This window comes from Populus trichocarpa, chromosome 1 (assembly GCF_000002775.5).
Source record: "Populus trichocarpa isolate Nisqually-1 chromosome 1, P.trichocarpa_v4.1, whole genome shotgun sequence".
NCBI lineage: Eukaryota > Viridiplantae > Streptophyta > Magnoliopsida > Malpighiales > Salicaceae > Populus > Populus trichocarpa.
The window spans coordinates 36,008,938-36,030,688 of NC_037285.2; the positions used below are offsets into that span (position 1 = coordinate 36,008,938).

Consider the following 21,751-nt stretch of genomic DNA (forward strand, 5'->3'; position numbering starts at 1 on the left):
TGTCATCATAATTAAATTAAATACTTAAAATTAAATTGGACGGAAAATACATTTTTTAAAACATATAGAAAAATTGGGTGTAAAAAACAAGTTACGACAGTTGCCCTTTCTTTACAATACTTACAGCACAAAGTCATTGTAATTTTTTTTTTAGTTTGTATAGTAAGTTTGTAAGGAAAAACATTACGCTAAAAATAATTTTTTTAATAATAAAACAGTCTCGTCGAGTGGAGATTACCCTAAAAAAACATAAAAGAAAAAGAAGTCTCATCAAGAGAGGTGGTTACATTCAAAATAAGTCTCATTGAGAGGTGATCACCCTTAAAATAATTAAAAATCAAGATAAGTCTCATTGAGAGATAATTATCCTAAACACAATTTAAAATAAAAACAAGTCTCATCAAGAGGTGACTATCCTTAAAAAAACATAAAAAATCAAAACAGGTCTCATGGAAAGGCAACTACCCTCAAAATAATCAAAACAAGTCACATCAAGAGATAACTACCCTCGAATCATTTAAAAATCAAAACAAATCTCATCAAGAAGTGACTGCCTATAAAATATCTAAAAACTAGTGATTACCCTCAAAACAATCAAAACAAGTCTCATCAAGTGGTGATTACCCTTAAAAGAATTAAAACAAGTCTCGTCAAGAGATGGTTACCCTTAAATATTTAAATATCAAAACAAGTCTCATTAAGAGGCGACTACCCGTATAATCAAATAATTACATAAATAGTTTCATTAGAAGGTGACTAACCTCATATCAAATAATCAAAGAAATAGTCTCACTAGAAGGTGATTGTCATACTTTTCGTGAGAGCACGACGCCACGACGATCATTTCTGGACGAGTTTGGGAGGTCTTTGGTTGGATAAGGAGTCGACACCTAATATTACGATTACTAGGAGCCCGAACTGGTCTTCAGAGATTCTAGGCAAGAGACTGGTTGTGTAAAGAGAAGATATTAGCACCCTAAGTATGTCCTACCTAAGATAAGCTGCATTGTTTTTCTTTATTTGTAGTTACTATGGTCTTATGGTGTTTCTAAATTCTATCAGCCTACTATGACGGGCTTGTTACCATGGACAAACCTTGGTTTGTGAACTCAAGAACTTGGTGTAAAAGATCCTTACTTCAAAAAGATACCAGAAGAAACCAAGCTCATTCATAAAACTTGTGCTACCAAAAAGCTGAAGTTAGAAATCTAAGAGATGTGGTGATTATTGAAATTTCATCTTTTTCTTTGGTATTTTGAATCCCCATGACTCATGTACCATGAGACATAGGTTGAAATATCCTCAATTATCTTTGAGGTTTCTTTCGGGACAAACTTGGAATTTTTGACTACTGCATCATTCTAAATAATATTTAAGATAAAATCCCTGTAGTTTTTATCCTTATATTAGAGGTGAATGAGTTGTATTACTTTTAATAATATTTTGGATATTAACCTCCATACATGTTTTTTTTATCCTTATATTAAAAGTGAATAATAATAAATTATTACCCCTAATAATATTTTGGATATTAACCTCCATACATGTTTTTTTTATCTTTATATTAAAAGTGAATAATATAATTTCTTACCCAAAATAAGTTTTTAATATTTTTGAAATATAGACCAAAATCTTTTGGAATTTTACATACTGATTGTAAAATCCATGCAATACTTTTTGTATTTTTAAACATGCAAAAATATTTTTTTGATTTTTTTCTTAATTTTAAGACACGCTCCGATTTTTTTTAGGATTTTTGGCAATATGCAAAAAAACTTTTATTTTTTAAAAATATATATTTTTTTTATTTTTTTAAGGCTTTGTTTGATAAAAACATATTTTTTTCTTTGAATAATTGCCAAAATAGGCCTAATGGTGTGTTTGCCTAACGCACCCTTAAGCCAAAAAAATCTTGTATAAAAAAAGTTAAAAACCAAATAAGGCCTTACCCTAATGACCCGAGTTTGACCCGAAATCTTTGGTTTGATCATAAACCGAACCAAAAACACTAGTTTGACCTGAAAAACAAACCGAAACCAAGATCAAAACTTAAAATAGATTAAACTTCCAAAAAAAAAAAAAATAAAAGCACATTTTTTTTTTACCAAAAGAGATCAAATACATAAAACTCAAGAACACGAAGAATATTTAAAGCAAACCTAACGACATCACTCTTAAATTCGACTAGATACATTGAAATCAAAGGCATAAACTTATTGGAAATCAATCACTGAACAATAATCAAGCATCAAACATCAACAATTATCACCTAATAATCACAATTTGATCAAAATATGTTTTGGTACAAAAACAAAATCATAGGGTTAAAACTAAAAAAAACAATTATTGATACAAACTTGCCCTAGATTATTGATTAATCAAGTCTCACGAAGCTACCGGTGTAAATAATTGGACCAAAACCGGTCCAAATCATAGAGCCTATGCAATGTTCTGGCCAAGAACACGAACCATAATTGCCTAGAAAACACCCTGCCTACTAGCAAACCCAGAATATGCATTTTTAATCTCTAAACCCACAGCTTTCGATCCTAACAATCCACATTATCAATACTAAGCATGTTTGAATAAAAAAAACTAACAAACAACATCAAATCATCAAAATCATGCATAAAGTTCCACATTCCAAAACTGTCAAATTAAAACAACAAGCATATTCAACAATTCAAGGTTCAAAACTGACATTTTAATATTCTAAAGGACTTGGCCATAACTCAGGATCCTGGAACATGCAGTAGCAACCCAGAAAAAAAACATTAACAACCCCACTATCATATTTGACATCTTTCAAAACCACCTTATTTCATCAAAATCAACTCGACAAACATCATCTTAGTATTCAGGAACATCAACAATTAACTCAAAGCAAGATTTAAACAATAAAAACAATATTTTTACGCATTAGCCAAAATCAAAACTAAAAACACTATAACATTAAAATAAGTTCAAAAAAATCATTACATAAATAAAAACAAGCTGGAGATGTGCCTCATGGACATTATCCACTAGATTAAATGAAGGTTTTATACCTTCCAAGCTTAGAATAGTTACCGCCCCTTTTCCTTCAAAATTCCAATCTTTTGCTCAATCTTTATCTTATCGTTTTAGCTTTTAGATGCCAAGCAATAAACTTGATTACTAACGAACTCAATGAATAAGCTTTTTTTTCTCCTTTTTTCTCCCCCCTTTTCTTTGGACTTTCAAAGGGTATTTATAGGCTCTTTTGATCAAGGTTTGATCATGATTGATTAATGTTTCACTCTCTGATCCAAAATGGGAGGGTTTTGGGTACGTTTTAATAGCTAGAAGCTTTATACGTTATTGGTTTTGTAATGGTGGTTTTGGAACAAACTTGGGTTTGGAGATTTTGGCGGTTTTGCTAAACTTGGAGACTAGGGAGCTATTTCTAGCCTATTGATCTTGAAAGAGAAGTGTTCAGTCCTTAATAAAAACCCACTAAGAAGGTTTAAGGACTGAACAATAAAAAAAAATCAGTGATTTTGCAAAGTAGATGTCACAATTAAGATTGATTGAGTTAACCATTTTTAGGCTTCATCAAAGCAACTTCGATCTTAATGTCATTAGAGACCACTTGAAGTTGGTAGAGGAGCAACACACTTTCAATTGGATCCAACCTTACTTAATTTGGAGGTCTATAACTTCCTATTTATTCTTTTAAAAATGCCAACTTGATCAGCCCATAATTGCCCAAAGAAGAAGATGAATAGTGAGTAGACGACATATTGTTTGCCCTCTATTCCAAACGGTATATTTTGAATATGAACCAGACAACGTGTTGTCTTGGTTAACAACCGAGAAATAGGGTTTTAATCTGGGATTTTGCCAAAATTCAATTTAGTTCCTGATCTTTTATTTTTTTAATTTCACTCGTAATTGCTTTTCAACATTCAATTTCATGCAATTTTACCCATGTCAAACTCAATTGTCAGCACCAAAGTTCAGTTCCTTTTCCAACTTGATCATTGGTTTCTGATTTATACAAATTGATCCTCAATTGCTCAATAAACTTTTAATTTTCTTCAGTTTGGCCATTGATTTTACTGATTCAGCCCCTGAAGCCGTGCGCCTTTATGGTTTGGTCCATGGTTTTGAATTTCTTCAATCAAGTCCCTAGTTGCTTATTAAACTTGAATATTTATGCAATTAAGTCCCTAATTTGACCAAATTAGCTTTTCAAATTGCAATTTAACTCTCCGACTTCAATTTCTTCCAATTAAAACCTAAATTAAACTCAAAACTATTTTTTCTTGCAATTAAGCTCTCAATAAATTCAATTAAACCTTGAAAAACTCCAATAGAGTTCTTAATCATCCAATTTTGAATTTTCCTTCCTAAATTCAATTTTCTCTTGTCATCAGGGTCCCTAATAATCAAAACTGGACTGTCAATTTTTCTAACCTTGTATATTTTGATCCTCTCCAACCAGTCTTTGCCAATTGTTTGGGCGTTCTTCATGTTCTCTCCACTAATTTTTTTTTTTTTTGTATTTTCTCTTTTCTAATTTTTTGTATATTTATGTGGGGACACAAAATGAATATCAACAAACATTATAGCTTTTAATACATTCTCAAATGAGCCAATTTTATTTGATAAAACTTTTATGCTTCGTACATGTCTATTCAAATACATAATGGTTCTAGTCTTTTTATTTTTTTAATTTCTAAAACTATTATTCTAAGCAATTTTTTTATTCCTTCATATATCATAATCTTTTTTTCATTAGCAAGTGATGATACATGAAAAAACTAGGTGTTTTATTCAATGTATACATCTCTATAAATATCTTGATAAAATACCTTATAACTTAGATATTTATATGAAATATATTAAAACTAAGATATTTTTTAAGATATTTATCTTAAGAAAGTCTATATACATAGATCTATTTAGGAGCGTAAGAGGGCTGAAAAAAATTATTAGGATAAAGATTGAAGGCACTTTCCATGAGCTAATAAAATTGGAACTAGAGGACTTGGTGAGCCTAGCGACACCTGCAAGAAAAATATCAACTATAGAGAGATGAGCTCCGACCTTTTTATGTTATTAAAGATATTTGTTTATAGAGACTTTCTTAAGATAAATATCTTGAGAAATATCAAAGTTTAACATATTTTATATAAATATCTCATTTATCTAAGTTATAAGATATTTAATATAAATATTTTATAAATATCCTAGATATTTATAGAAATACTTGATCTTTTAAAAATATGTTAACTTATATCTATATGTAAATATTTATTTGGTTGGATAAAGTGTTATATACGACTTGAGATAATATTAAGTATAACTTTAAAAGACATGAGTTTTTCACTTTGTAAGGCTCCATTATTTATCCTCTCATAGATTATTGTGGATGAGTTGTACAAAAGTTTTTTTTTTTTCAAATCGATCCTCAAAACTTTTTTCTGGCGATTTAATCCTAATTGAAGACTAATTGATTTTGATTTCTTATTAAAGGATGGGGTTGAAAGAAAAGGGACCGAAATGAAAAAGGCATTAAACATGGGTGGGGTGCTATAAGTTTAGCAAAAGATGCACTTCGGTCCTTGAACTTTAAAAATCATGCAAATTATACAATTTAAGTACCTCATTATTTTTCCAATTCAATTTTGGCGTAAAAGTTCATTTTTGTTATTTTTAGTTCCTAGTTGAGAGAGGAGAAAGAGAGGTCGCTAGATTCCAGTGGTAGAGAGAAAAAAGTGTCATTGACACCTATTTAGGTCACAAAAAATAAACGATATTTGTGTCAAATGGTTCCATTTGATGAGAGTAATTTATATTAAGTGTTTTTTTTACCTTTAAAGTTCATGAAAAAACATTTATGAGCTCGGGTTGGTTTTTAGTTTCGGGTTGATTTCGGTTTTTAGGATTTTTTTGTGTGTTTTTGAGGCCATATATAGATTTATCAAGGTTCCTACAGTGTTTTATAGATGTTTTGAGTAAAAAAACTTAAGCTTGATTTTTCGACCACCAAGTGGCCGAAATATGAGCAAATCAGATGACGCGTTGTCTGATTTTTTTTCAAAACAATTTCGGGCGGAGTCGTCCGCCCCAGTTGCAAACAAAAAAATTAAGGGCCCGTAGCGTGGGCTCTAACAAAATGGGCCTAGCGAACTAGCCTGACTTTCCAGACCCAACAACGTTTGGCTTTTGTTTTTTTTTTAATTAATGATTTTTTATATAGTTTTTTCTATAAGTTGTTTTAATTTATATTTAAATTAGTACACCTTCTCTTTTTTATTTTATTTGAAGAGCCTCTTTTAAATAACGATTATTTTTTTAGTTTTGTATTTAAATTTGAAGAGTTTTTTTTATTCATCTATAAGTTTATTTTATATTTTGTATGGATGAACTTTGCTTTTTTAAAATAAAAAAATATTTTAAAAAAATATTTTAAATATGTGCAGCCTGATGTTTTGTTTTCTTTTTTATTTTGTTCGATCAATTTAATTTGTATTTCTATTTCTATTATCATTTGTTTGAATAAAAAAAATATTTTAATAATTGAATTTAGCAAACACAACCAGATAAATGTTTCATCTTTTGAGATTGAATATCTTAATCTACTTTTGTCTCTTGATTTTTTAAGTTTTATTTTTAGATATCATTAATAATTTTTTATTAATTTATTTACACATAGTTCTCGATTTATTTGATTACACACGCATAAATTTCTTGATTTAAACTTAAGTTTTTTAAACTACAAAAATACATTTGAGAAAACCTATATATATAATTATTTCATAGAAAATAAAAATATCTACACATAATTAGTATATATAAAAAATAAGTATTTATATAAAAGTTTTCTTCGTCGTCATGCTAACTCCGAGACAAAACGTCAAAATGAACCGGCGTCGAAACTTTTTATGTCAACAGAAAATCCGCAACGAAAATGCGAGCGAACCGTATTCACAACTTGGATTCTTTCATTGGCCGCCCAAATCCTGCAAGGCACCTTATATTTCTTGCCAAAGGCTTTCAAGAGCAAATCTTCAAGTGAACGATCAAATATATCATAAATTGAACAAATTTTATTTCTTGCCAAAGGCTTTCAAAAACAAATTTTCATGTGAACGATCAATCGAATACACAGTTGCCACTGAAAAAATATATAAAGAAGAACACTTGTGTAAATCCTAAAAAATGACCTGCTTGTGTAGCTGTCGTGAGCTCCATGTATTATTATTCACAAGAGATGGAAGAATAACTGTTGGTAGCCTCTTACTTTCCTCCACATGAGGAAAATCAATCGTATAGTGCAGCCCACGGCTTTCATGCCTAGCGAGTGCACTGCTCACTACCAGCTTTGCACAACAAAAGAGGTTTCTCATTTCACAAGCCTCAAGCCCCACCATTGTCTGCTCCCATCCTTCCTCGAATAAGTACTTCTCCCACTGGGCCTCTAACTCACTGATTTCTCCCTCCGCGGTTTCAAGCCTTGTTGTTGACCGGACAATCCCTACGTACTTCCACATGATTGACTGCAACTCTCTCCTCACTTCCCTTGTCTTCCTCGATACGTTGTCCATTACATTGCTCCCAGGTGAATTGGGTACTACTGGTCTGGCCCACCAATTTGAAGCACTGAGATCAAGGCTAGAGCTCTTCATGTGATCAATTGATGGCTGAACAGCTCTTCGAGCAAAAACTAGTGCTTCCAGCAATGAATTGCTAGCGAGTCGGTTTGCTCCGTGCAAACCAGTGCATGCAACCTCACCTGCCACATAGAGGCCCTGCACATTTGTCTCCCCCTGAAGCCCAGCACGGACTCCACCGCACATGTAATGGGCAGCAGGAACCACAGGAATTGGTTGGCGGGTTATATCCAGGCCATACTGGAGGCACTCAGCAGCTATGTTGGGGAAGTGAGAGAGAATCTTCTCTCTAGGCTTGTGACTAATATCAAGTAGCACATACTTCTCACAACGCTTCTTAAGCTGGTCATCTATGCTCCTCGCCACTACATCCCTAGGAGCTAGCTCAGCTCTCTCATCATACAGGGGCATGAATCTTTCCCAGTCTAAGTTATAGAGGATGCCTCCATCGCCCCTTACAGCTTCAGTGATGAGAAATGCGTTTTCTCGAGCTTTGATTGGTTTTATGGGAAGCCCTTCATCAGCTAAAGCAGTTGGGTGGAACTGCACAAATCTGAAAGTAAAAGAAAACAGAAGTGCAGGTTACTAAGATCCAATCAGAAAAAAGAAAGAAAGAAAGATCCCAGTTAAAATGACTCCAATTACCTACTGGAAAGTACAAGATAAGCAGGGATGAGATAACTGATGGAAAATTTCCTAAGCCAAATAAAATGATACATTGTATTTAAATACCAAAGGAAAGCAATGACTCTCCTAAATATAAATGGCTTGGCAGATTTCAATCAAAAAAGCTCACCAATTTATGTATCCCACCTCTAACAGGTAGTGAACACCTATTTACTACCAGTAACATGAGAACAAAATCATCTTTAGGTCTTCCATAGCTAACCATCCAGATCATTTTGAGCTTACTTGATAATATTAAAGGATAAAGTATCTGGCAGATATTCCATCTTTGACATCAAACCATCTGAAAGTGATCTTGTACATAATTAAGACAATGATTTCATTTAGATTCCTTCCACATTCCTCAGAATAGTACAAGCAGTCACAAATTGTCAATTTATGTCACCAATACTAGAGATAAGGATTGCAATGACTGGAAAATATTCCTTTTCCTGATAATATTCAATGAGTGTCTACTTACTCCATGTTGGAAATCACAGCTTGAGCTCGGTGAGCCATAGCCATTCCATCTCCTGTTGCCACCTATAAGAACACAAGGTGAAATAAAAACTATCTGATGAGGCAAAATACTCATGGGGAACAGCATTTAAAAAAGTTATAGTTACCGGAGGATTTGTGGTGGATGGGTAGATATGCCCAGCCCCACCTGATGCAAGTAAAGTCACCTTTGAAATAAATCGAACCACCTGGAATGAGAGGGTAAATAAGATTTTCAGGATAAAGTTGCAACTTCTTCTATAGTAAAATATAAACTGAGTCCTGATTAAATGAACCGGTCATCACCTGTTGAGTTTCAGTGTTCAAAGTGTCCACACCATGACAAACCATGTCAGGACCATCCTGCAATTTCGGCAACAATGAAGCAGGAGCTTTTGTAAGAATTAATACTTTCCTTAGTAAATTTATTTTTTCTTATTTAGTTTAGGAATCGTTATGTCATTTGGATTCACTATTAGGAGTCCTTTTCCTGTTAGGATTTGGATTTAGACCTATTTTTCAGACATGTCTCTTATTATTATCAATCAATTTACATTTTGGAGGTTGTCTACCAACCATGAACCTATTTTTCTAGTTCCAGCATCAATTTTATTATACTTCTAGCCATTGTATTTACTATTGGTTGATATTTTGAGTTGACTTCTCTTCCCACCATATGTCAAACAAAAAGCTCATTCTAGTATTCACACTGCTATGAACACTCAACTTTACATAACCGAATGCAGATAAGTGAATTCATGGAAATGTCAATATATTCACTCAATCACTCAATTTTAAAATAATATATTAAAGATAATATTATGATACTTTCAGTGTTGTTAAGAGGCGCTCCAGGCCATCCACAATGCCTTTATTAGCCTTGGGTGATGAGCCTTGGGTGATGAATTTCAATGAAGCGCTGCCTAGGCGAGCGCCTTGTGAGTAGGCGCCAGGTGTTAAAACGGGCACCTGATTGAAATACTTATTTTTCTATTGGATTTTTTTTTAACTGATTTATGTTTTGACCTATTTGTCTTTTTTTTTTTTAATTTACCACAAGTAACAACTTCGAGGTATTTTTATAAAAAATAAGGATTAGAATAAAAAAAAGAATAAAAACCATTTAAAGTAGGGGACATACAGTCAAGGAAGGACACTTGAAAAGAAACACCAGCCATACTTTGCGTTGAACAAAATCATATAGAACAAGAAAGCATGGATGAAGATGTTTTTGAAAATTAATGAATAATGATGATATTTAAGTTTTCTTTTCAATCTATTTGACTACTTACAACTTTATATTATCTTATTTTGTTTTAAGGGTGAAAAATATAACTTTTTTTACTATGTTATGGTATTTTATATATTTTTTTAATTTTCTAATGATCTAATTTTAATTGGGAAGATATATATATATATATATATATATATATAATATAATACTTTTTTTTTTTAATCTCTAGCATATCGCCTTGGTTCATTCAAGTGAACACCTAGACGTGCGCCTAGCATCTCAGGAATTTTACAGGCTTGACGCCTTTTAGCTACTTTCGCCTTTAACAACACTGGATACTTTTAGAAACAATTCAACTAAAGCTTACCATATAAGAGTGTTTAAGACCGCATGATTTTATTAACTAAAAAAAAACGTTAAAATGTGAACCTGAGAAGTTAGCAAATCTATGGCAAAATGGTGCTCAAACACAGAGATATTAGGATCATTGACAACGGCCTCCAGCAGAGCTCGCTCAATCTCCCTTCCGGTCATATCAGCAGCATGAACAATTCTATGGTGAGAGTGACCCCCTTCCCTTGCTAGGTGCAAGTTTCCATCCTCCCCATGATCAAACATTGCACCCATAGCTATCAATTCTCTAATTCTGTCAGGTCCTTCTGTGCAGACAACCTAGACAAAGTAGAAACATAATGAAAAACACAGTAAAGAAGCAGAGAATTTATTTAATTAACAATCAATAAATATGTCTCACAATGCACATACAAGCTTAGAGAAAGTGCTCCTACAAACCTTTCATTGCATGTTCTAAATTCACAGAAATTCAGCATATATTCAATAAAATTCTTCAAAGTCAACAGACTGCAATTATCAGTTTACACACACTATACGATTCACAGCGTTAATAATTCTGAATCTTACTCTGACAGTCTCCTCATCACATAGATAAGCACCTGCTACCATAGTATCCTGCATGTGACTCTCCACAGAGTCTGATGGGGACAGCACTGCACTAACACCACCTTGGGCATAGTTTGTATTGCTCTCATGGGGCTCAGCCTTGGTAATGACTGCAACAGTTCCATATTTTGCAACTTCAAGAGCATAGCGCAGACCAGCAACTCCACTTCCAATGACAGCAAAATCAAAGTACTTAACTGTACTATCTCTCAAGCAAGATGATACACTTACTTTTCTTGTTCCAAGAGGTTTCCAGTTTTTGCTAATGGTAGATCGGGAAAATTTATATCTCTGGAACTGCAACAACTTTGATAGCCCATCCGACCTGGAAGTTTACTCCCGAAATCCACATAATGTCAGGAAAGCAATTATATGAAATGTAATCCAGAATAACGAATATCAGGACACACATAAGAACCATTATCCAGTATGCTTTATTTTCAGAAGAAAGAGACATGTCTGGCAGCCTACTCCTCACCAAGCAATTCTATAGCGGAGTAATCATCTTAGTGACATAAACACCACAAAGTTGAAATCGACTCTAAACTTGTATTTCTCTGGTGGTCTATTCAACAAACACCATAGAGGCAAAAGAGAAATAATCTTAAAGAGCAACAAAGAAATCATCTTTTCTGCATGTGTGGGTTTGCAAGTTGGCCATTGATGGCTGCCATCCACCATTGATGCAGCTAAAGGGATGTCTCTATAACTACAAGGCAGTAATAGGGAATAACTTCATAAATAAATAAATAGCCAGATCAGAGGCTTGTACGATTATATTGTGAAAATCTTTTCCACGAGAGAGCAGCTGTGACCTCAACTACATACAAACGTGTAAAGAATACCAGCAATCCTCTTAGAAAATACGGGATTACAAAGCAAGGAAAATAGCATGTGCAAACAAACGGACAAATTAACAACAACGTAAATCCAACGTACAATGAGTAAAGACTTAAATGGTAAAACCAAGATTCATAGCAATTATACCATGAAATCTCATTCCGCAAGCATCCATTGAATGTCAAACTGGAAATCCAAGAAGATTGTCTACAACCTTTAGCCTGGCGGAAACTTAACCGGTAGTGGAGGTTGCTGCTTCCACCAGCTATACTCGTTGTCATTTAATTTCTAGCAGAAACAAAAGCAAACAAAGAAGACTGTTAGCCCACGACTTAAAACCCACTTTTGGTATCAATCAAATCATTTTTTCTTTTCTTTTTGAGGACACACACCCTTTAATTTTCTGCCAGACATCCAGTGAAAAAACACACACATAAACTCATGTCTTAACTAACCATAAACAACCCAAAACTCAAACACTTACGAAGATAGGTTGGGTTGGGTTGGGTTCTATCCCAATTCTGTGGTTCCAGACACGCAATCTGAATCTCAAGGTAATGTTGTTGTTGGTTAAGAAGAAGAAGGAGAAGAAGAAGAGAAGGACAATTGTATGCTAAAATAATGATCTCGAGGAGCAACGGCAACCCCTCTTTAATTACTTACCACCTACTTGACTTGTTTTTGTAGAAGAAAAACCAGAACCAGGAACATCGTCCAGGTTCGCGCCCCTACTTCCTTTTATGCGTAAGGCGCCGCCTCAAACTTTTCTTCTTGTCTTTATTTACGTGGTGCCTTTTTCTTGCCCCCAAGCGTGTTCTTTTTTTGTTTTTTTATAAAACAAATACTCCATGTAAGATAACCAGAAATTTAATAGTGTGCAAGGAGTTGTCCTTTTTGTGTCCATTTAAAATATAATATTTTTATTATTTTTAATTGGTTATAAATTTTATTTTCTTTCTCTTACTTATATTTATTTATTTCTTTAAAGTATATCTTATTAAATAATTAATAGGATGTCACTTATTACTTTACTCCATTTCATGTATATTATAAAAAATTTTCATAAGATAATTAGGATATTCATTGTAATTCACACACCATCTATTTATATTAAACCATGTATGCTAATTTTAGAATTATATTAAGCTTGATATATAATTTAAATGATTTGTAAGAACATAAATAATATATAAATATGGAAATGAGAATTATATCAAATTAAGGAGAAATAATTCCATATATTCATACATTTTAAAAATTATGTTTAGTCTATCCTTATAATGTCTTTAATTACATTCATTCTATTTTTAAAAAGTTACAGTGTCTCTAATCTATTATTTCATTAAATTTTTCTTATAAAAAATTAATGCAAGTACATTATATAATTTTCACATGACCAAGTTCAAAATTTATATGTTAAAAATACATCTTACTAAGAGATAAGAGTGAGAGGATAAAATTTGATATTTTAATTAGGGTTGAATAAATCTAGATTTAATTTTAATAAGTTGCATCTGTAAGTCATTTCAGACATGATAAGTTTTGAAAAAAAAATCTAGCATTTTCTTTTTTAATTTTTTTAATGAAAAGTATTTTAGATATATAAAATATAAATTTGGTCATGCACATGTCACATGATATATTTTCGTTAGTTTTTATATGAAAATCTAAGAAAAATACAAATTTAGTCATGCACATGTCACATGATGTACTTTCATTAGTTTTTATATGAAAATCTAAGAAAAATACAAATTTGGTCATGCACATGTCACATGATGTACTTTCATTAGTTTGTGAAAATCTAAGAAAAAGATAGATTAAAGATACTGAATGAAATTAAACATATATGAATTGTTATAACTCAAATTTTAATCTACTTTTTAAAAAACAATTCCAAAATAAAAAAAAGCAAAAAATTCTAAAAATATATTTTTGATGCATTTCGGTTATTCACGCATCTATTTTGCAATTTTTGTTTATTTTTATCTTGTTGACATCTTTTCGGAAAAAAAAAACAAAATTCAAAAATATGTTTTTGATGCATTTGCATCCATCTTATAATTCTTGATTACCTTTTCTATCGAATTAACATTAATGTTGTTTTTCAAAAACCAAAACAAAAAAAAAATCAAAATAGAGAGCAAAATGGACCTACCATTCTAAGGTCTAGTTCAAGTAATGCAAATGTATTCAATGTGTTTTGTGGATGAACATGCATTGTGAATATATTCAATATGTTTTCAAGACCTTTCGGTTTTTATGTATCAAGGCTGAATCCTTTAATTTTACATCTTGTTCATGTTTAATGTTCTTAATCATTCTTTTGTATTATTTATGCATGAGTTTGTCTTCTTATAAAATAATAATGTCCACACTTATATGTATATTTGCATTGGGTTTTATAATTTGTTTATAAAATACATTAAGGTTTTGACTCATGTTAAAAGGCCTTCAAAAGGCTGACATTTCAATGTTTTTATAAACTCCTCATTTGATTCTTTATCATGTTTACTTAATTTTCAAGTAAAATTTTCAATTGTCAACATATTATTCACCTACCATGTCTAAAGTAAATGAACTTATAACAAGTCATTACTTTGGATGTTTATTAAGAAGAACACCTTCATCTTGTAATTTGATTTTAAAATTAAAGTTTTCTTTTAAAATGCATGAAATATTTTTTGGTTAGTCATCCATCAATGTTTTCTATGTAAATGAACTCTTAAAGGTCGTTACTCTTAGGTGTCGATTGGGGGCACAATGTGGTCCATTCATGTGTGATGTAAAAATCTTGGCTTTGAATAAGTTGTTCATTTACTATGAATGTACATATACGAGTTATGTCACTGATATGCACTAACACTGATAAAAAACAATAAGACACTATTTAGATAGGACTAGGGCATACAATCTTTATAAAGCAAGTATTACAAATAAATCTTGGGTGCTATAAGATAGATGAACCTTAATAAGGTGTTATCCACAAACTTTTCCTAGGATTTGGGTTGGGTTTAATGAGCCTAATATAAGTTCATTGGTTATTCATTGGTATAACTTAATAAATTATTGATCACAAGTTATGACCAAGAGTCACTAGCTATGAACATGTTAATTCACCTAAAAACTAACCTTAAAATGGTAATAACTAGGAGTGAAATAGATTAAAATAGTAATAACTAGGAGTAAAATAGATGAACCAAACCTTAAAATGGTTAGCCTTAAACCAACCATTTATAAAATGGCAATTCCATCTCAAACCTGTATAGAGAATCTTACTTTTTCCAGAAGTTATCCTTAAGTTACTAGATCTTAAACCAGCACCAAAAGTTAATCATGCATCGGTGAAGTTCAAACTATTACTCGAAGTTATTCAGCAGTTGATCTTGTGTCGATGGAACTCAAACCATCATCAAAAGTCAATCCTATATTAGTAGAGTTCAAACCATAATAAGAAGTTATTTAGAAGTTGATCTTGCATTGATGGAGTTCAAACCATCACCAGAAGTTATTTAAAAGTTGATATTGTATCAATGAAATTCAAACTATCACTAGAAATTATTTAGAAATTGATCCTTTATTGGTGAAATTCAAACCATCACCAAAAGATTGTTTAGAAAAATGGTCTTGAGTCAATGGATTTCAAACTAATACCAAAAGATGACCTACATCATTGGAATTCAAACTATTACTAGATGTTTGTCTAAAAAATGGTCCTACATCGATGGAATTCAAACCATCACCAAACATTTATTCAGAGGATGTACCTACATCAGTGGAATTCAAACCATCACCAGAAGTTTTTCTTAAAGATGATCCCGTGTTGCTGGAATTTAAACCATCACCAGAAATTTATGTAGAAGTTGATCCTGCATCAGTGGAATTCAAACCATCACTAGAAGTTGTACTCGAGTTATTAAATTTCAAATAAATACAAAGAAGTTGATCCTACATCACTAGAATTCAAACCAGTACCAATAATTTTATCCTCTTGCAGAATTTAACCTGTACCAGAAAACTAGTCTCGCATCGAACTTCATATCATACCGAGAAATCCTATAAAATCTAAGCCTTACATAATTAAACATTAAACAAATACCAAGAAGATCATCATACGGTATAATTCAACCTGTATGATGAAAAATTCCATCTTATCATTAAAAGATTTCAACTCAACTGTAATGATGGTCATGTAAGTGATTACTAAGCCAAGAGATAGGTCACCTTTCTAAATAGCTAAAACTTCAAAAAGAAATTCCTCAACAAAGTCTCTTTTAAACCCTTATAGTTTTTCAAAAGCTTTCATAAACACCATTTTTTTTCTTTACAAGCTTACTATAAAGAGCCTATAAAAAACATTTTTCATAAGACTTTGTACCATAAATATTATAAAGAGAGGGCAAATGTTATAACCAAAATTTTGACCCCATTTTCAAAATATTTTCCTAGCATCTGGAAAAAAAAAAGCAAGAAAATAATAAAAAGATGTTTTTTATGCATTTTAGCCATCACATGCCTATTTTATATTTTTTTACTATTTCTATCTTGTTGACATCTTTTAGAAAAATCTAGCCAATAAAAGCTAAAGAGAGAAAAAAAAAAGAGAGAGAAAGAGAGGAGACAAAACCTAGCCACTCACATAAAAAACAAACCCATAAAAAAACCTAACTTTATCTCTCCCACAAAAAAAATCCCTAACCTCATCTCTTTCACCAAAAAAACCCTAGCCACCATAAGAAAAGATAAAGAGAAAATGAGAGTGAGAGAAAAAAAAGAGGGGGGGGGGGGGAGAGAGAGAATTTAGAGAAAAAAAATAAAGCATAAAAGAGAAAAGAGAAAAGAGAGAAGAGAAACTAGTCATCTTCTTCCTCGCAAAAACCTAACCCATATCTCTCTTATTTCTCTTCCTCACTGGATTTCACCCAACCACCACCATTCCAGCCACCACAACAATAACCCTAACCTCCTTCTCATCTCTCCTAATCATCTGGCCAACTTTTCTAGCCTTCTCTTGTCAAAGAAACATGAAAAATTAAAAAAAAAAATTAAAACTGCCAAAGAAAAAAAAATAGCATGATAGCCAAACTTTCTAGGTCATAGATCTCCTTCCACTGATGGCAATGACCAATGCCTCTACCATTAGAAGGAAGAGGGGGAAGGGAGAGTGGTGTAGCATGTAGACATAGCCACTCTCCTTTTCTCCTCTCCAAGAAGCTCAATAACACATTACAACCTAGGCTGTTAAAAAAAAAAACAACATTAAAAGCAAAAAAAAAAAAAAAAACTAGGCCAAAACTTTTATGTGTTTTATTGATGAACATGCATTATGAATGTATTCAATATGTTTTTAAGACATTTTAGTTTGTTTGCATCTAAGTTGAATCTTTTAATTTCGTATCTTGCTCATGTTTAATGTTTTTGGTCATTCTTTTGTGTTATTTATGCATGAGTTTGCTTTCTTACAAAAAAAAAAAATAATGCTCACACTCATACAGACATTTGCTTTGGGTTTTGTAATGTAAAAATCATTAGGGTTTCTACCCATATTAAAATGCCTTCAAAAGGCCAACATTCCAACATTTTTACAAATTCCTTATTCGATTCTCAATCATGTTTGTTTAATTTTCAAGTAAATTCTTCATTTGTCAACATGCTATTCACCTACAAATTCTACAATAAATTAACTTATAACAAGTCATTACTTTGGATGTTGATTGGGAGTAAGACCTTCATCTTGTAATTTGATTTTTAAAAATTAAAGTCTTCTTTTAAAATGCATCAAACCTTTTTTGGTTAGTCATCTATCAATAATTCATAATGTAAATGAATCCTTAAAAGATCCTTGAAGGTCATTACTCTTTGGTGTTAATTAGGGGTGACAATGTGGTCTATTCATGTGTGATGTGAAAATCTTGGTTTTGAATAAGATGTCTACTTGTTGTGGATATATATACATGAGTCATAGCACTGGTATATACTAACACTAATAAAAAGCAATAAGACACTACTTGGATAGGATAGGGGTATACAATCTTCATTCACCAAATATTACAAGTGAGTCTTAGATGCTATAGGATAAATAACCTTTAACAAGGCATTATCCATGGACATTTTCTATGATTTGGGTTGGGTTCAACGAGCCCAACATAAGCTTATTGATTATTCATTGGCATTACTTGATAAATTATTGGTCACATCATGATCAAAAGTCATCAGCTATAGATATATCAACTTACCAAGTGTTATCAATATAGTAATAACTAGGAGTGACGTAGATGAACCAGACCTTAGAATGATTAAGCTTGAACCAACTATCTACATAAGATTTAACTCACAGTAGCACTAGTAAATTAGACATAAAAGACCATTATAAATAAAGATAAGTAGCAATTCAGCTTACCTCAGGTAAGATGTTTTAGGGTGATTGTATCTTTCCTTTAGTATAACCAGTCCCTTTCATTAAAACTTTGAAACCAAATAAGGTTTTTTAGTGATTGTAATACTAGGTGACAACTCTTTTTAAAAGAAAGATATCCCTCCCCCCTTTATAACAAAAAATAAAAGCTTCCCCTTAATAGGAAAGAGGGTGAGGTCGCCGTGATGTTGGGTATAACAAGAATAAATTAGACACAATCTTTAATATATAAGGATATATGAAGCCATTTTTTTTCAAAATATAATAAATGATTATCAATTAGCATATATAACTTAATTTAAATGAGTTATTTAAAAAAAAGGTATTTTTCAATCTTATTTCCTTATCAAGTTAGTTTTAATATTTTTTTTAAACAATGTATTTTATGCCATGTAAGCTCCACCTCATCAATCCAAGTTAATTTTTCCTTTTAATTTTTTTTAACTTTAATTAAATTTCAATTCAACTAAATCATTCAAAAATAAATTCTCTCTCTCTCTCTCCCTATTAGATCTCCTATAATATTCATAAGTTTATAGAGTTCAAGCAAATAAACATATAACGTGCAATGAACTTATAATTTCTTTTACAACTTTCTTGTGTGTTTTTCCTCAAAGATAGTTGTGTGTAATAGTTCATATATCAGTCATTGTAGAAAAGAGAAGAAAATGAGTGCAGAAAAAAGAAAAAAATATAGATAGAGAATATTAAAATTAAATTGAATTTTAATTAAATAAAAGTTAACTAAAATAATTAAGGAAATAAATGTATAGTATATTAATTAGATAATTCCCCGTACTACGCTGAGGTTGGATTAAGAACTTTTACATGTAAAAAAATAATGCATAGACCAATGGAAATGTTTTAACATTGTTATTAAACCCAACTCAGTCGAACTTCAAACCTCTCAATCATACTCATTGCCTAGCTCAAGCTTCAAATTAAATTGTATAGAAGTTGTCCCATCATAACCCAGACAACTTGACAAGTTAAAGAAAACTCGAATGATTCGTAAAAGTGTGGTTTGACTTTAAAAATATTTTCAAGATGACATCTTTTCTTGAAAAAATTATTGAGATGACGACGCATTGGATCAACCCGTGTTAACCTGGGTTAACCTACTAAACTCGCGATGTAGGTCATGAGCTCCTTTGAATTTAATAACTTTGTTTTTATTCAAACTATTCTTATATAATTATATGATAAAAAAAATAGATTCTTGCAAAACTGAGCACCAACTCAATACCGAAATGTTTTTCTTAGACCACCATAACCCCATAAATCAAAATAAATCATGAAGCCTAATTCTTAATAATTTTTTTTTTCTGGGATCATTTTCTATTTAATAATGTAATATGAAAAATTAGGTGCTCAAAAAACCTAGCACCAATCCAATACCAGTATATGTTTTCTAAGATTGCGATAACCCTATAAAAAATAAATCATGAAGCCTAATTTATAATAATTACACTTTTTGAACTATTTTTTTATTTAAGAATGTGATAGATTATTTTTTATTTAATAATATGATATAAAAAAGTAAATGATCGTAAAATTGAGCACAAATTCAATGTTCGGACATTTTTCCATGACCATGATAACCTCGTATAAAAAGAACTAAAATAAATAACAAAGTCTAATTTCTAGTAAACCCAATATTGAAATATATATATATATATATATATATATATATATATATATATATATATATATATATATATAAAGCGAAACAAAAAGAGGCGAAAAAGAGAAAAAAATATGAGGGCTGGGTCAGCTGGGTCACACCGGGTTTTTTCTTTTTCTATTTTTTCTTCAACCCAGCCCAGTTCCAGCCCCGGGTCGGCCAGGTCCCGGGTTGGGCCGGGTTCAAAACTATGCCATTAACCATTTAAATTATATGAGTGCTCTGGACCACTAATTTTAAGTCACGTAAAAAAGACAAAGTAGCTAGTTCCTCTTTCATGGAACTCTCTCAAGGATAAAAATGGGGATCAAAGGTATAATTTAAATATAAAAGAGACAAGGACATGTGAAGACTAAAAAAAGGAAAGTTTTTTCACTGCAAAGTACACGTGCATGCAAGGGAAAACTATAATTTTTCTCCAGTTCTCCTTTGATATACTTAGAATATTAATATAATTCTGTGGGCATAATGTCAGGTCAATGGATTCCTAGGCGTGTGGTGTGGGGGTTCACAGCACGGGTTTACCCACCGTCTCTCATCACAATTTGCTGTTTAAGTTGGTGATTGACAAGGGAAAAAGAAAACATGTTTCATAACTGTAGTTCGAGTTTGAACTGAATGTATCCCATCAAGAAGATTCAACAAAGAAGTAGACTGATATCAGTATCACAGTCATAGAAATCAGGCTGCAATATCCTGCCTTCTTGGATGTTTCGAGTAGAGGAGCGGGAGGAATTTGGCATCCATAGGCTTATTAGTCTTTGAATCCATCTCTTTTTCCATATCCTCATCAAAGACTTCTTCACCACTGAAGGATTATCAAAGTTCAGAGAATCAACCTTGGTTTGATCATTCTTGTTAAGATATTTTCTTTATGCCAAATCCACCTCTAGAGCTCTCGTCAATGGAATTCCTTTGTGCCTAAAAATTCTTGTCAAGATATATCCATACAAAAGCAAGACTTACTTGAAAGTCGACTTTGTAGCCATCGACCTAAGAATCATAGCCAACAAATTAATTTGATAATTGGTTTTTTTAAAAAAAAACCTCATAATCTAAAAAGAAATTCAAACCACATCATTATCACAAAACACATAAAACAAAGAACTTGCAAGAGAAAGAAAAAGAAATGAAATCATTACATGGTTTTAAGGTAATGAGGATACCTAAAACTAGTCTATGCAAAGAGCAATGGTACGATATTAGTTATATATAAAAAAGACAATAATCACCCTTTAATATTTTACTTATAGAAGCAGTGGCGGAGCGAGGAGGGTTGGCAGAGGCCCCGATTCCTGTAAGAAAAATTTTTTCCCAACCCTTCTCTTGTATAAAATAAAAATTTTAATTTTTTTAAAATAATTTTTTTAATTTACCTTTTCTAATTTTTTTTTTGCTCCGCCCCTATATAGAAGCTATATCGTATGCTATTATAAAACCTCATATCTAGTCATTTTCTACACCGAACTATCTAGCCTACTAGGAGTGTTTAAGAAAAGGGGTAGAAAACAAGTGAAAAGAAGGGGCTCAACCCAATATTTAAATAAAATATGTATGTATGCAAAATGACAAGCACACACAATAATTCAAGAAATGATAATCAAGTTCCTCAAACAAAAAATAAAATAAAATAAAATAAAATAACGTAATAAGGTATATAAATTTTTAAGTTTTATTCAAATCAAATAAAACAAAGTAAAATAAAAGTAAATTGTGCAAATAGGGTGGCAAGCAACTCAATGGACTAGGGACATAGCTGAAAAAAGTATGGTCGAAGCATATATTTGAACTATCAAATCCAACCAAGCATGCCACGT

General features: G+C 31.6%; 1 protein-coding gene across 3 annotated transcripts; it reads right to left on the reverse strand.

Moving 5' to 3' along the window:
- Nucleotides 1-7,056: 7,056 nt before the first annotated feature.
- On the reverse strand, nt 7,057-12,655 carry LOC7487858 (L-aspartate oxidase 2-a, chloroplastic). Of its 3 annotated transcripts, XM_024592111.2 has the most exons (9): nt 12,502-12,655; nt 12,323-12,380; nt 11,986-12,126; nt 10,960-11,323; nt 10,468-10,710; nt 9,111-9,167; nt 8,933-9,013; nt 8,788-8,849; nt 7,057-8,193 (listed from the first exon to the last, which is right to left on the reverse strand). In XM_024592111.2, the coding sequence occupies exons 3-9, from the start codon at nt 12,117-12,119 to the stop codon at nt 7,182-7,184; spliced, it is 1,953 nt and encodes a 650-aa protein (XP_024447879.1). In that variant the 5' UTR covers nt 12,120-12,126; nt 12,323-12,380; nt 12,502-12,655; the 3' UTR covers nt 7,057-7,181. The 3 variants fall into 3 exon arrangements, with proteins under 3 accessions (XP_024447879.1, XP_024447890.1, XP_002298525.2); XM_024592122.2 differs by lacking the exon at nt 12,323-12,380 and having other exon boundaries at nt 12,502-12,653; XM_002298489.4 differs by having other exon boundaries at nt 12,231-12,599.
- Nucleotides 12,656-21,751: the final 9,096 nt, after the last annotated feature.